The following is a 15,568-nucleotide window of genomic DNA, read 5'->3' on the forward strand; positions in this document are numbered from 1 at the left end:
CATGCCACGGCACAAACATGCCCACATACGTGCTTCCCACACACAATCATCAAATAAATGAATAAATGTAAAAACAATACATATGTATGTGATGAATTCCCTTCAGTTTTATTATTTTAACATCAGAAAAAGCTTCCTGGAATAGAAGGATAGAATTATTAGTTAGCTCAGTATAATAGAAAACAAATGTCTAATTGGGCCATAAGCCAAATAGTATTTAAATAATATTTGAATTGTTGTTTGTTTAGCTGGTTGGTTTTGGTTTTTTAATGTTTTACTATAACTCAGGAACTCAATAAATATAGTCCAAGCCAGCCTTGAATTCATGGCAAGCCCCTTGCCCCAGTCTCCTGAGTGCTTGAATTATAGGTATGAGCCAACATGCCTGGTTAAATTTTAGTTAGAAAGATGAGAATTTGTTCTGAAAAGAAAAAAATATCTGCAGTTCATCATTTATTTTCTTTGTTTGTTTGGTAGTGATAGTAGATTCATCTGAAAATATTTAAGAAGAAATTTTAAAGTGAATGCAAAGAAACATAGCAGAAATTACTAAGAACTTAGCCAGACTTGTAGCATATGCATTCATTCGTTCGTTCCTTTACTCATTCATTCATTCATCCATCCATTCATTTATTTTTGTGTATGAGTGTTCTGTGCATATATACAAATGCATGCCAGAAGAGGGCATCAGATCCTGTTTTAGATGGCTGTGAGCCACCATGTGGGTACTGGAAATTGAACTCAGGACCTCTGGAAGAGCAGCAGAACAGTTTTTTAACTCTTTCCCCTCTGGGGGCTCGCACCCAGCTCCCAAATAAGTATTCGGAGACTTATTCTTACTTTTGAATGCCCGACCTTAGCTTAGCTTGTTTCTAGCCAGCTTTTCTTAAATTATTCCATTTACCTTTTGCCTCTGGGCTTTTACCTTTCTCAATTCTATATACCTCTCTCTTCTTACTCTGTTACTGACTGTGTTAGTGGGTGGTTGGCCTCGGGGATTCTCTTCTTCTTCCATCCTCTCTTCTATTTTATTCATTCTTTCTGCCTGGCAGCCCTGCCTATTCCTCTCCTGCATAGTGATTGGCCATTCAGCTATTAAACAAATCAGGTGTTTTAGACAGGCATACAGCTTCACAGTGTTAAACAAATGCAATATAAAAAATGCAATACATCTTTGCATCATTAAACAAATATTCCACAGCATAAACAAATGTAATACATCTTTAACTAATATTCTACAACACTTAACCTCTGAGTCATTTCTTCAGCCCCTAGTAGCGCATGCTTTTAATTTCCAACATTTAAGAGGCAGAGACAGGGACTGGAGAGATGGCTCAGTGGTTAAGAGCGCTGACTGTTTTTCTAGAGGACCAGGGTTCAATTCCCAGCACCCACATGGCAGCTCACAGATGTGTGTAACTCCAGTTTCAGACGCCCCAACGTCTTCACACAGACATACACACAGACAAGACATCAATGCACATAAAAAAAAAAAAAAGAGCTCCATGAATTGGAGGTCAGCATGGTCTCCATAGAGAGTTCCAGGCCCGCCGTGAGTACCAGTCTCAAAACATAAGAACTTGGAAAATAAAAGTTTCAAAGATATCAGAATTACCTTTTAAGAACTTTGACTTGGCCAGGTAGTGGTGGCGCATGCCTTTAATCCCAACACTCGGGAGGCAGAGCAGGCGGATCTCTGGGAGTTCGAGGCCAGCCTGGTCTACAAGAGCTAGTTCCGGGACAGGCACCAAAGCTACAGAGAAACCCTGTCTCCAAAAAAAAAAAAAAAAAAAAGAACTTTGACTTGACTTGTAGTAAAATTTTACTACTTGGTGTATTTATTATAAAGTTATCAGCCGGGTGGTGGTGGCGCACGCCTTTAATCCCAGCACTCGGGAGGCAGAGGCAGGCAGATCTCTGTGAGTTCGAGGCCAGCCTGGTCTAGAAGAGCTAGTTCTAGGACAGGAACCAAAAAAGCTACGGAGAAACCCTGTCTCGAAAATCAAAAAAAAAAAAAGAAAGTTATCATTGAAAATATGGACTGTCATTCATTTCACACTTGAATGAAATGATTGAAGCTCAGGATTGGGAAACTTGTCTGTGATCATTTATTTACATCAGTGTTACTGCTCTGATTCATCTGCACCCAGTCCCTCAAGTCCAGGACACATAATAGGCAAGAGAGAAATTCAAGTTTTGCTTTGTGTGTGTCTAGCTGGATAGTTTAATAGTTTTGTCAGTCTTCTTAATCTGATTATCTGTCTTTAAATTCTGCTTGGTTTAAGTACTTACACAGTTAAATGCATTAGTATTAGATTAATTGCCTCACTATGATATGAATGAATGACTGCCCTGAGCAGTTCATTTACTCACTCACTCACTCAACAGACACTCAAAAAACAAACAAACAAAAACCCAAATTTTTTTACGTTTTCTGTTCTCTGCTAAAATATTACATAATCAATCTGTAAAGGGAGGCCAGAATGGATACATGTTTCTTTATTTCTTTAATTATTTTTATGATGATGATCGTCTACTGCAAAGAGATGTAAATATAATGGGATAGAGAGATGTGGCATTTTTGTAATTTTTTTCTTGCATTTTTTAATCAACAGCTTCAGTGTCTTTTACTATAAAACATGATATTCTATATATGAACTAACATTTATTTATGAGAGTTTTGCTAGAGACTTATAGTGATCATGTATTTGACCATAGATGTTCTGGCCCAGGATTTCATGAAACAGTCTTTAGAAGTGAATTTCATTTTTCTGTCATTTCAAATGCTTTTCTTCTTAAACTGCTTCCGTAGTAATAATTTATCATATATATTCTGATTTGATGATGAAGACGTTGCTGTTAATATAATTCAGTGGTGGTAGCATATCCCAAGTAATCTAATTTGTATACTGTCTGAGCAATTGCGTATCTATTCCCATCTGCTTATATAAATAGATTTTGTGATAGTTTAGCTTAGACATTTAAAGTAATTTAAAATGTAGTTATTGTAGAACTAGTACAGTATTTTTCTTTATTTTGGTTGTGAGCCTAGCCTTTGATGGTTGAGCCACCTCTCCAGCTCCCCCTGCATACTTTATTTTTTTGAGACAGGTCTCTCTATAGTTCTGACTATCGTGGAATTCACAGAGATCCACCTATCTGTACTGTGTCACCAGGCCTGACTGCAGTTTTTCTTTATAAGAAAATGTTTGAGCTGGATTGTGGGTAGAGTACTGACTAGTCTGTGAGCATCTGGGTTTAGTCTTCAACACACCAAAAACAAAAAGGAAGGAAAAGAAAAGTTTACATATTTTCTTTTATGTTTAAAACTAGATGAAGTTCAGTTTTAAATATAGGATTTGATTTTAGTTTTTGAGACAGGGTTTCTCTGTGTAGTTGTGGCTGTCCTGGAACTCACTCTGTAGACCAGGCTGCTTGGAACTCAGAGATCCGCCTGCCTCTGCCTCCCAAATGCTGGGATTAAAGGCATGTGCCACCACTGCCTGGCCAGGATTTGATTTTGAATGTTGAGTTTATAATGCGCTTATTTAAAATGCTACCTAGTGCTTACCCACATATTTTCTGGTTCCAGCTGGAAGGTCATAATGAACCGGTAGTGTTGCAGGTGTTTGTGGGCAATGATTCTGGTCGAGTAAAACCACACGGATTTTACCAAGCCTGTAGGGTAACTGGACGAAATACCACCCCCTGCAAAGAAGTGGACATTGAAGGGACCACTGTTATAGAAGTCGGCCTCGATCCTAGCAACAACATGACACTGGCGTAAGAACTTAATAAAATTTCTCTCTTTCTCTCTCTCTACTTCTCCCTTGCCCTCCTCCCCTTCCCCCTCCCCCTTTTCTTTTTCCTCCCCCCTTTTTCCGCCCTCCCCTTTCCCTTTTCCTCTTTTTAGGGGCAAGGTTGGGCAAGGTTGCAGTATATCATTTTGACTGGCCTGGAACTCACAGAGATCTGCCACCTGAGTGCTAGGTTAAAGGTGTGTGCCACTGCCCGCAGCTCCCACTACATGCCACTATGCCTGGCAAATTTTTATTTTATTTTTTTTATCTGTTTGTTTGTTTTGTTTTAGTTTTGGTTTTATTCTTTTTGGAGACAGGATCTCTCTACATAGCCCTGGCTGTACTGTGGAACTACTTACTGTATAGACCAGGCTGGTCCTGTCTCTGCCTTCCAAGTCCTTAGATTAAAGTTGTGCACCGCCACACCTGGCTGATGGGAAATTTTAAAAATGGATCTACTTTATTTATGTGTGTGTATTCCTTTGTGAGTTTATGCGAATTATGTGTGTGCCTACAGAGGATATTGAATCTCCTGGAATTAGAGTGACAGGCAGTTGCGAGCCAACCTGCATGACTGCTAAAAACCAAACCCAAGTTCTCTGCAAGAGTAGCAAGTGCTCTTAACCTCTGATCCATCTCTCTAGCTCCTACGATACTTTTTATTTTTTATTATACTTTTATGATACTTGGGAAAATATTTATCATTCTAGAGAATAGAAGATTTTGAGGCTTGCTCTCTCTGTTTCTGTCTTTGGTTTTTCAAGACAGGGTTTCTCTGTATACCCCTGGCTGTACTGGAACTAGCTCTGTAGACCAGGCTGGCCTCTAACTCAGAGATCCATCTGCCTCTGCTTCCTGAGTGCTGGGTATTAAAGGTATGGGTCACCATGTTTAGCTGATTTTGAGGATCTTACTAAAATGTTTTAAATAGAACAAACTCTTTTTTTAAAGAGGTTCCTACAGGGCTATAGCAGTGGTTTAGCCATTAAAGGCTAGGCTCACAACCAAAAAGACAAAAAGGGTTCCTCTGGAATGGTGACAGACTAAATTACACCCTTTTTTTCTTTCCTAAAAATTCCCAAAGCAGGGAAATGAAGGCTCAGGAGAACGCTGGCTTTTTAGAAGATGAGATCAAGACTTATCTATTGAAATTTTTAATATTAATACTGAGAATAAAAGTTACATAACCAGGGGCCTGGGGAATGTATCTTGATTGGCCCTTCGTTGGATCCCCAGCACAATGTGACCTAGGTGTGATGCCACATGTCTGTAACAAAAGCACTCAGAGGTAGAGTCAAGAGAGCCAGAAGTTCATGGTCATACTTGACTACATAGTGAAATTGGGACCCTGTTTCCAAAAGAAAACAGAGAAGAAGTATTTTTTAAAGCCCTAAAATAACCCTTCTAGAGGTGGCTCAGAGAAGACATCCTAGGGCCCATATGGTAGAATGAGGTACTGAGTCACAAAAAGTTGTCTTCTGACCTCCACACGTACCTTGGCATGCCTGCCCCCAACAAGAATGAACAAATGAATGTTCTAAAGATTGTATGAATAACTTAAATTTTATTGTGTGGATTTTTTTGGGGGGGTTTGTTTGTTTGTGTTTTGTGTTTGTTTTTGTATAGTCCTGGCTGTCCTGGAGTTTTCTATATAGACAATATTTATCTTTCCAGGTTTTTGTTCAGTTTTGTTTTTGACAAAATTGAGATAATACTATGTCCATTATTTTGTAATCTGCTTTTCAGTTAATTTAGGAATATTTTGCAATTTTTAAAAATGCTACCAGTTTTTAATGCCTATATAACCTTCCACTGCAGAAGCTAGTTACTAATTTCTTTCCCCTGAGATAGGGTTTCTCTGTGTAGCTTTGGAGCCTGTCCTGACACTAATTCTGTAAACCAGGTTGTCCTTGAACTCACAAAGATCCACCTGACTCTGTCTTCCCGAGTGCTGGGATTAAAGGCGTGTGCCTGGCAATTATTTTTTTTTTTTTAAATAAAGCATAACCCATTCTGGTTTTTAAAAACATTTTACTTTAGGTGTATGAAATTTTGCCTGTATGTCTATGCACCACTTGCATGCCCGATCCCCACAGAGGGTATCACATCCTCTGAGACTTTAGTAACAGACAGTTTTGAGCCTTCATGTAGGCGTTAGGAACTGAGACATTGTCCTCTGTTCTAGTTAGATAGAGCCAGTGTTCTTAATTGCTGAGCCATCTCTCCACTCCCTCATTCTGTTTTAATATCTGAGTTAGTTATAAAAACAAAGTCCATTTTCCTTTCTAAAAAAAAACAGAACAGGGGCTGGAGAGATAGTTCATCAGTAAAGAGCACTTAATGGCTTGTTTAGAGGATTAGGGTTTCAGTTCCCAGCACCCACATGGCTGCTTAGAAGCTGACTTTATTTAACTCCAGTTCCAAGAGATCTGATGCCCTCCTAGCTCCGAGGATACCAAGGACACACATGGTACACAGATACACTGACAAACAAATGCATACAATAAATAAATAAGACAGTATATAATATGCATACACACGTATATGGTTTTTTTTTTAAGACAGAGTCTCACTGTATAGCCTGAGTTTCCTGGAACTTGCTATGTTGACAAGACTGGTCTCAAACTCAGAGGTCTGCCTTCCTCTACCTCCCGAGTACCCACAAAAATACATAAGTCTTTTGAAGGCCATTACTTATGTTCATATTTAAGGAATAATTTTGTTTACTGTTTTTTCCATTTTAAATAGAAGACTGATGAGAGTAAGAGCTTTAGTATTTAAAATTTATTCTTTGGGGGCCTTTTGACTATTATATATTCAAAGAATTAAAAGAATCAGCTTTTTAAATAAATAAACTTGTTTTAAAATGTTGTACTGTTGCTGGGCAGTGGTGGCACTGACTTTAATCCCAGCACTGAGGAGTGAGAGGCAGGTAGATCTCTGTGAGTTTCGGACCAGCCTGATCTACAACCATCTTAAAAAAAAAAAAAATCTCAAAAACAACAACAAAACGTTGTACTATTTAGACAATAACAGTGTCATTTGGTCCATTTTTTTCTGTTTTTAGGGTGGACTGCGTAGGAATATTGAAGCTGAGGAATGCCGATGTTGAAGCCAGAATAGGAATTGCTGGTTCCAAGAAAAAGAGCACTCGAGCCAGATTGGTTTTTCGAGTCAATATCACAAGGAAAGATGGCTCCACTCTGACGTTGCAGACACCTTCTTCCCCCATTTTGTGTAGTAAGTAAGAAAATATGGAGATGCTAGATATATGAAGAGTTCTTAAGCTCAATTTTTCAGGTATCTGCAAAATTTAATGTTTATACTTCAGCTCATGAACATGTCAAACTTGAAACACTTTAAAGCTGTAGTCAAGAGAACACAGTGGTGCTGGATGGATGGTGGTGGTGCACGCCTTTAATCCCAGCATTTTAGGAGGCAGAGACAGGCAGAACTCTGTGAATTTGAGGCCAGCCTGGTCTACAGAGTGAGTTCCAGGACAGGACAGGCTCCAAAGCTACTGAGAAACCCTGTCTTGGAAAAAAAAAAAAGTTGTTAGCTGGATTGGTGGCACAGACTGTAATCCTAGTTAACTAAGGGTAGAAGCAAGAAGATGGCCAGAGTATAGTCCAGTCTGTTCTGAAAGACAAGATATGTTTCAGACTCTAAGTCATTCTTAGCTCTCACCTTAGTAGTGAGGTTAAGGACAACCTGAGCTACCAGAAATCCATCTCAGAACTTAAAAATATTAAAATACATTAGAAAGATACATAACCATTTATAGGACCCTATTGTCATCATATGCTGATATTGTAAAGGGCTGAAGAGAGGATGGTTGTTCTTCTAGAGGACTTAGATTTGATTCCTAGCAGTTACAGGGTAGCGCAGAGTCTCAGGGATCTGATGCCCCATTCCCCCTCCATGGGCAGTGCATGCATGTGGTGCACAGACGTACATGCAGGCAAAACACATAAAATTATGTTAAATTAAAAAAAAATTAAGTAATTTGAGGGCTTCTAAGATGGCTCAGCAGGTAAAAGCACTTGTTAGCAAGCCTGATGTTATGAGTTGGGTCCCTGGAACCCACATGGTAGAGAGGACTGACTCCCATAAGTTGTGATACACAATAAATAAATTTTAATGTAATTTAAAAAACATTTACATAATTTGAGCCAGAGATCGTGTCACTTAAGTGTCCTGGATTAGTTTCCCAGCAGTGCCCCCAAATAAGTCATTTAAATAGGGTGCCAGAAGGCAATGGCCTAGCCCTAGGATTTCTAAGCATCTTTGCCGTGACCTTTTAGAACATTAAAGCGAAACAAGCATTATGTGTATTATGTGTTTAGGTGTGTGTGCTCCACGGTGCACATGCAAGGTCAAAGACTGCTTATAGTAATGGGTTCTTTGCTTCTGCCGTGTGGATTCTGGAACCCAAGTCTTCAGAGCCATCTCACCAACCCAAACACATTGATTTCTTTAAAAATAGAGTTTTAGGGGCTGCTGAAGGTGGCTGAGAGGTTAAGAGCACTGATTGATCTTCCAGAGGTTTTGAGTTCAATTCCCAGCAAGCACATGTTGGCTAACAACCATCTGTAAGGAGATCTGGTGCCCTTTTCTAGCTTGCAGACATATATGGAAAAGGACTATTTATCATTATTATAAATAATAAATAAATCCTTTTAAAAAATAGATTTTTTTAAATTTAGTGTGAATGGGTGGTTTTGCCTGTTTACCACATTGTTCCTGGTACCCAAAGAGGCCAGAAGATGACATCGGATCCCCTGGAACTGGAGTTACAAATGCTTGTGAACCATGTGGGTGCTAGGAATTGAACCTGACAACTTGAGTTTGCTATCTGGACCCACATAGTAGAAGTAAAAAACTGACTCTCACAGGTTGTTCTTGGACCACCCACTGTGGCATGCATGTATACATGCTTGCATACACAGGTGTATACACAGTCTGATGTAAATAAAATGTAATAACTCCCCCCCAAATTTGTGATTAACAGAAACAACTCATAAAACTGGATTCATGATGTAAGTTGTAGATAAGACTGAGTGTTGGTGGCTCTTTTTATGGAATGTTTATCTGTGTATATCCACAGCTCAGCCAGCAGGAGTTCCTGAGATCTTAAAGAAAAGTTTGCATAGCTGTTCAGTGAAAGGAGAGGAAGAAGTGTTTTTAATTGGGAAGAACTTTCTGAAAGGAACTAAAGTTATTTTCCAGGAAAATGTTTCTGGTAAGTTGGGCATATAAGTGCTCCATGTTTCCCTTGTTATAAGAATTACAGTTAAAGCTGCAGAGTGGAAAAGTTCAAAATCTTTTAAATCATTGTTTTTGTTTCCATCAGATGAACATTCTTGGAAATCAGAAGCTGAGATAGACATGGAATTGTTCCATCAGGTACAATTCAAACGTTTAAAGTAATTTTGTTGTTTGTTCTGAGCAGTTTCACTTTTGTTTGGGCAGTTTCATCAATTATGTATTTTATTTATTCTGTCACATAATCAGGTGACTCCCACTTTGCCATGAGCAGCAGAAACATCCTCTAGAGCACTATTGGCAGGAACAAGTGGGGGTCCTTGGAATACCAAGCTTGTAATAGATACCATGAGAGACTTGTCAGTTCATTTCATTGTCCTGAAGGAAAAGGGAACTGTGATCTAAAGTCTGCTCTTTCTGAGGGCACTGCACCCCTTGTTCTAATTTAATTCTATGTATCTAGTTTTACTAGGTAATTGAAGCCTATGACTCAATAGAATACTTTCTTGTGCTGTGAACATGTATCAGTTTGTTATTGTTACCTATTTAGACAGGGTCTCACTATGTACACACTTTGAATTTTGACATATTGGTTAGATTACTATAATCCCCCTTTATTTTAGTGCTCTCTCCTTTCCCCTCACCCTCTCCTTTACTCTCATTCTCTTCCCCTTTATGTCTTTTCTCCCACTTGTTTCAATTTTCCTCCTCTCTTCCATCCATTTTTTATTCTTCCTTCCCTTCTGACAAATGGGATGTTACCCACCCCACCCCGTTTTTTTCTTTTCGTGAAATGCTCATGTAGTCTAGGCTGGTTGTGAATTCGCTATATAGCCAAGGATGACCTTGAACTTCTGCCTCTGCTTCCCAGGTGCTGGGATTGTAAACATGTATCATTATACCTGGCTTCAGTACCAGGGATTGAACCCAGGGCTTCATGCATGCTAGACAAGCACTAACAATTGAGCCATGTCCATCCTCGGCCTAATAATTAAATTTACATTAAAAAATATGTATGATGTATATGTGTGGGCACACATGGCATGTAGTATGTGCATAATAAGTCAGGACAGATTTATGGACTTGGCTCTGTCTTTCCACCATATGATCCTAGGTATCAAATCGGATTTGTGTGGTAGATTTGGAATGCTAGAGGTCTTTAGAGGGCTGTGATTTTGTTGTTGTTTTACTATCGTATAGGGTGTGTTAGAGTGTGTGTACATGTGGCAGTCAGAGAACAACTCTGTGGTGTCAGTTCTCTCCTTCTACCTTTCTTTGGGTTTCAGGATCAAACTAGGTCGTTAGGCTTTTTCAGCAAGCATTTTTACCTGGTGAGCCATCTCCCCAGCCCAGTCTTGGACTTTCTGCCAATGAACTTATAAACTAAATCATAGCATGATAAGTCATTGTTTCTGTGGTTTTTTTCATTTTTAATTTTTTTTAAATATTTACTTATTTATTATGTATACAACATTCATGTCTGCAGGCCAGAAGAGGGCACCAGACCTCATTACAGATGGTTGTGAGCCACCATGTGGTTGCCGGGAATTGAACTCAGAACCTTTGGAAGAGCAGGCAATGCTCTTAATCACTGAGCCATCTCTCCAGCCCCTCATTTTTAATTTTTTTAATTTATTATTTTTTTCAGAGAGAGAGGAGTTGAGTGCCTTTCTGGGAAACATTTTCTTAGAGTAGAGTAAGATCTGGTATCCTAGAGAACTGACCTAGAGCTTGCATTAAATGGAAAATAAAACTGAAATATTTGAAAGGAAAAGGTGTTGAAATGACAGAACCTTGAAACTGGGCGTGGTGGTGCACACACCTATAAACCCAGGTTGAGGGGGGAGTAGTAAGACTCACAGGCCAGCCAGGCAATGTGTTTTAGATGACATCTGAGTGCGTTTTGTGTTTGTGCATCCTGACAGATTGTGAGGCAGAGCACCACAGATCTTTGTGGAGCTTCTACTTTCTTTTGTTAGAGAGAGACAAAAAACAGTACTTTGAAGTGATTAAAAAGTGCTGTTATGCTGGGCAATGGTGATGCATGCCTTTAGGCAGAGGCTTTGAGTTCAAGGCCAGCTGGTCTACAGAGTGAGTTCCAGGACAGGCTCCAAAGCTACAGGGAAACCCTATCTTGAAAAACAAAACAAAAAAACCAAATCAAAACAACACTAAAAGGAAAGAAAGAAAGAGAAAAAGTTATGTTGGGAAAATAAATATAATTAGGTTTGGGGAAGAATAAATACTTCAAAAGAATGGATGGGGAAGGGAAGACTTCTGAGGAGGTGGTGTTTGTGTATAAGACCTGGGTATGGGTAAGGAACTTGCCATCTGAGAGAGATGAAAGTACTATAGTTGGAGAGAACAAGTCTGAGATAAAGCTGGGAGCCTGAATGTGTAGAGAGGAGCATCGGGCCGGCCTGCTTTTTGTCCTGCCTGCTCCCGCACAGCTAGCTTAGCCCTGGAGATAATAACACACAAACTGTATTCTTTTAAACACTGCTTGGCCCATTAGTTCTAACCTCTTACTGGCTAATTCTCACATCTTGATTAACCCATTTCTAATAATCTGTGTAGCACCATGAGGTGGTGGCTTACCAGGAAGGATCTTAACCTGCATCCATCTCGGAGAGGAGAGCTATGGCGCACGGTTAGCTTTAACCAAAATAATTACACGGAAACTGTATTCTTTTAAGCACTGCTTGGCCCATTAGTTCTAGCCTCTTATTGACTAATTCTCACATCTTGATTAACCCATTTCTAATAATCTGTGTAGCACCACGAAGTGGTGGCTTACCGGGAAGATTCTAGCTTGCATCCATCTTAGAGAGGAGCAGCTATAGCATCTGCCTCACTGCCTTCTTCCTCCCAGCATTCTGTTCTCTCTTTCCCACCTACCTATGTTCTGACCTATCAGGCCAAGCAGTTTTCTTTATTAACCAATGAAAGTAACACATAGACAGAAGGCCCACCTACATCATGAATGGAGCAGGAAGACCTAGAGATCAAGGCGGGTTTGAGCTTTGTAGCAAGACCTGGCTCTAAAAATCTAGTGCATTTTTTTAAATAAACAAATTTTTAAAAGCTGTGCAGATAATGTATTTATTTTTCTCTTTTAACATTGCCTTTTTTTCTGATTCTTACACTTTTAATTAGAACCATCTTATTGTGAAGGTTCCCCCGTATCATGACCAACATATAACTTTGCCTGTATCAGTGGGAATATATGTTGTGACCAATGCTGGAAGATCTCATGATGTTCAGCCATTTACATACACTCCAGACCCAGGTATGTCAAAATGAAAAACTCTGAACTAAAATGAATAATTAATTTCTAATCCTTTTGAAAAAGTTTGAAGTCTAGACAACCAAAAATTAAAAAAAACCCTGTAAATATGAATTTCTACTAATTTGACTTGGAGATGGATATTTTCTCAAAAGACAGCTACAAGATACTACTGTTGTTCTTAGAATCCTTCCCTCCTGTTCTCAATAATAGAAGAGCTGACAGTACTTGAAGGCAAGTACTCCAGAGTCCACACAGCTCACTTCCTAGTGAAGACCACTGTTCATTGAGTGCCTTTAAATGCATAGGTGAAACTCCCGACTGGAAATTGCTAATGCTCTAGTTTGACTGGTTTATTACCCCTCCTTCCTCTCACATTGGGTTTGGTTCCAGGGCCTTAATATGCTAATTACATGCTTGACCACCAAACTATTCCTCTGGCCCTAGTGTGCATTCTAAAAAGGAGAAACTTGAAGTGATAAGTAATAACATAAAACTAGACTTATGATAAATGTTTTGGTAGTTTGGTTGGTTGGTTTGGTTTGGTTTTTTGAGACAGGATTTCTCTTTGTAACAGCTCTGGCTATTCCAGAACTCTATATGTGGACCAGGATGGCTGCCTGCCTTCTGAATGCTGAGATTAAAGGCCATTTGCCACCACTCCCTGGCAATGTTTTAAATATAATTTTAAGCACTTCATGGTTTAGAAATCAGGGTGGCATGTGCTTTTAATCCCAGCAGTCAGATCTCTGTGAGTTCCAGGATAGCCAGAACTGTTACACATAGAAACTGAGAACCAGGGGGCAAGAAGGAAAACAAAATTGGAGTACAAAAGTAACTGGGGTTAAAGGTTACACCACTACTGCCTTGCTTTAAAAACATTTTTATTAGGCTTGGGAATTCAATCTGTAATGTAAAGTGCTTGCCGTGCAAGTGTGAAAACCTGAACTTGATTCCCTGAACACATTTTCTAAAACCAGTTGTAATGGTGTGAGCTTGTAAGTACCAGAACTAGTGAGTGTGAGATTGGAGAATCCTTGAGACTTGCTTGCCAGCCAAGCCTAATCAGTGAGCTCCAGGCCAATGAGAGACCCTGTCTTAATAGAAAAAAATGGTTGGTTCCTAGGCATACCTGAGGTTTACCTTTGGCCTCTTACACAAATGGACATACATGTGCACATATATCTACACATACATATAATAAAGGGACTTAAATATAGGTTAGAGAGATGGCTCAGTCAGTAAAGTACTTGTTGCACAAGATTAAGATCCTGAGATCCATGGCTAGGGCCCACACAAGAAAGTTGACTACAGTGGTACATGCCTAGAGAACTGGACTAGTGACTGTCTTAGGGTTTCTGCTTTCTGCTAGAACCCAGGACCGCCAGCCCAGGGATAGAGCCACCCACAATGGACTGGGCCCTCCCCCATCAATCAGCAATTAATAACATTCCTTACAGCCAGATGTTATGGAAGTGGATGTCATGGAAGCGTTTTCTCAATTGAGATTCCTCAAGATTGTGTGTTGTTGAACAGTTATTGCTCTTGCAGAGAACCCAGGTTCAGTTCCCAGCACCCACATGTACTGGAGAAGTGGAGGCAAGAAGATCTGTGGCTTGGTAGCCAGCCAATCTAGCTAACTCTAGATGACCTCCTGATTTGACTAGGACAGTGTTTCCTCAGCCTTTCTAATGCTTTGACCTTGTCTTAATAGAAAAAAATGGTTGGTTCCTCATGTTGTGGTGACCCTCACCCCAACCATAAAATTATTTCTTTGCTACTTTAATAACTGTAATTTTGCCACTGTTATCATAAATTTTTGGTATGCAGGATGTCTGGTAAATGACCCCTTTGGGGTTTTGACCCACAGGTTGAGAACCACTGGGAAAGGAACCCTTTTCTCAGCAATAGTAATAAAAATCATTACCATCTGAAGCCAAACTGACTTATTTGGAGTTCAAAATTATCATTTAGAAATGATCTTTGTTTTTCAGCTCATAAAATCAAAAGTTGTTCTGGAAGATTTAATAGTAGGCTTACTGTTCTGTTAATGCTAGTAAAGATTCTTTTCCAAAGTTTTAGTGAAAGAATAATCATAGAGCTAGTATGTTCATCATGCATATCTTAACTTACTTTAAATATTAACAAATGTTTTTGGGTTGGTACTTTTAAATAAATTCATAAAGCTAAATATTTTTTTTCTTGTTAGTGCTCTAATATAGCTGTTAAGTTTTAAATGTCTCTCTTCCATTCATCTCATGTTACTAATATGTATAGTGTTTAAAGGATTCTTAAAGTTTTCTGATTTGGTCAGTGATCATATGTCCTATCTACTTGGAGATGAATGCATTTTAGAGGGTAGTCTGCTGGTTATAAAAATTAACTCAACCTAGGACTTAGAGTAAATAAGTCAGTGATGTGCTGAGAAGATATTCCAGTTAAAGAGTAAGAATATGTGCTTTGCCAGGATCAATAAATTGAAATAAATATGTGACTTTTATTTTCACAGCAGCAGCTGGAGCTTTGAATGTCAGTGTGAAAAAGGAGACGTCTAGTCCAGCAAGGCCTTGCTCTTTTGAAGAAGCCATGAAAGGTACCAAGTTGATATTTCTTAGATACTAATTTGGCCATCCTAAGTGTTCACTAGTAAACCTTAGTGCATTGTCCGCTCTGATGTGTTCTGATACTTAGCAAGGTGTTTTCCAAATTATAAAATAAATATTTGTCTTACTTTACTGATGCAGAGACTTGTTTTTCAATTTGCTATTTTCCTTTATTTAGCATATTGATATACTTTAAAAACAAAACCATAATAGACCAAATATGATGGTGTGTACTTGGAATCCTAACACTTGGGAGGCAGGGGAGTCATGAGTTCAAGTTCAAGACTATAGGCTACACAGCAAGGCCTTCTATCAAAATAACAACAAATATGTTAGAATAGAGGAATTTTGTTTTAAAATTCTTTTTGTTTTTTTCAAGATAGGGTTTTTCTGTAGCTTTGGAGCCTGTCCTGGAACTAGCTCTTGTAGACCAGGGTGGCCTTGAACTCTCAGATCTGCCTGTGTCTACCTCCTGAGTAGACAAAGGGGGACTGAAGACATGGCTCAGCAATTAAGAGCACTGCATTGGCTGCTCTCCCAGAGGACCCAGGTTTGATTCCTAGGACCACACCCCCCCCCCCCCCCCCCCCGTGGCAGCTCACGCTGTTTAAACC

General features: G+C 39.2%; 1 protein-coding gene across 9 annotated transcripts in view; it reads left to right on the top strand.

Moving 5' to 3' along the window:
* Nfat5 (nuclear factor of activated T cells 5) overlaps nt 1-15,568 on the top strand; it is an 85,142-nt gene that overhangs the window by 51,839 nt on the left and 17,735 nt on the right. For 6 of the 9 annotated variants that reach the window (XM_057754122.1, XM_057754127.1, XM_057754125.1 and 3 more), the window contains 6 exons: nt 3,593-3,783; nt 6,868-7,040; nt 8,908-9,042; nt 9,154-9,206; nt 12,222-12,354; nt 14,861-14,944. In XM_057754122.1, coding sequence (XP_057610105.1) covers nt 3,593-3,783; nt 6,868-7,040; nt 8,908-9,042; nt 9,154-9,206; nt 12,222-12,354; nt 14,861-14,944 — 769 coding nt within the window. The remainder of the gene's footprint in view (nt 1-3,592; nt 3,784-6,867; nt 7,041-8,907; nt 9,043-9,153; nt 9,207-12,221; nt 12,355-14,860; nt 14,945-15,568) is intronic. The other 3 variants (XM_057754123.1, XM_057754126.1, XM_057754131.1) reach the window with 1 other exon arrangement.

Source organism: Chionomys nivalis, chromosome 21, assembly GCF_950005125.1.
Source record: "Chionomys nivalis chromosome 21, mChiNiv1.1, whole genome shotgun sequence".
In the NCBI taxonomy this organism is placed as follows: domain Eukaryota; kingdom Metazoa; phylum Chordata; class Mammalia; order Rodentia; family Cricetidae; genus Chionomys; species Chionomys nivalis.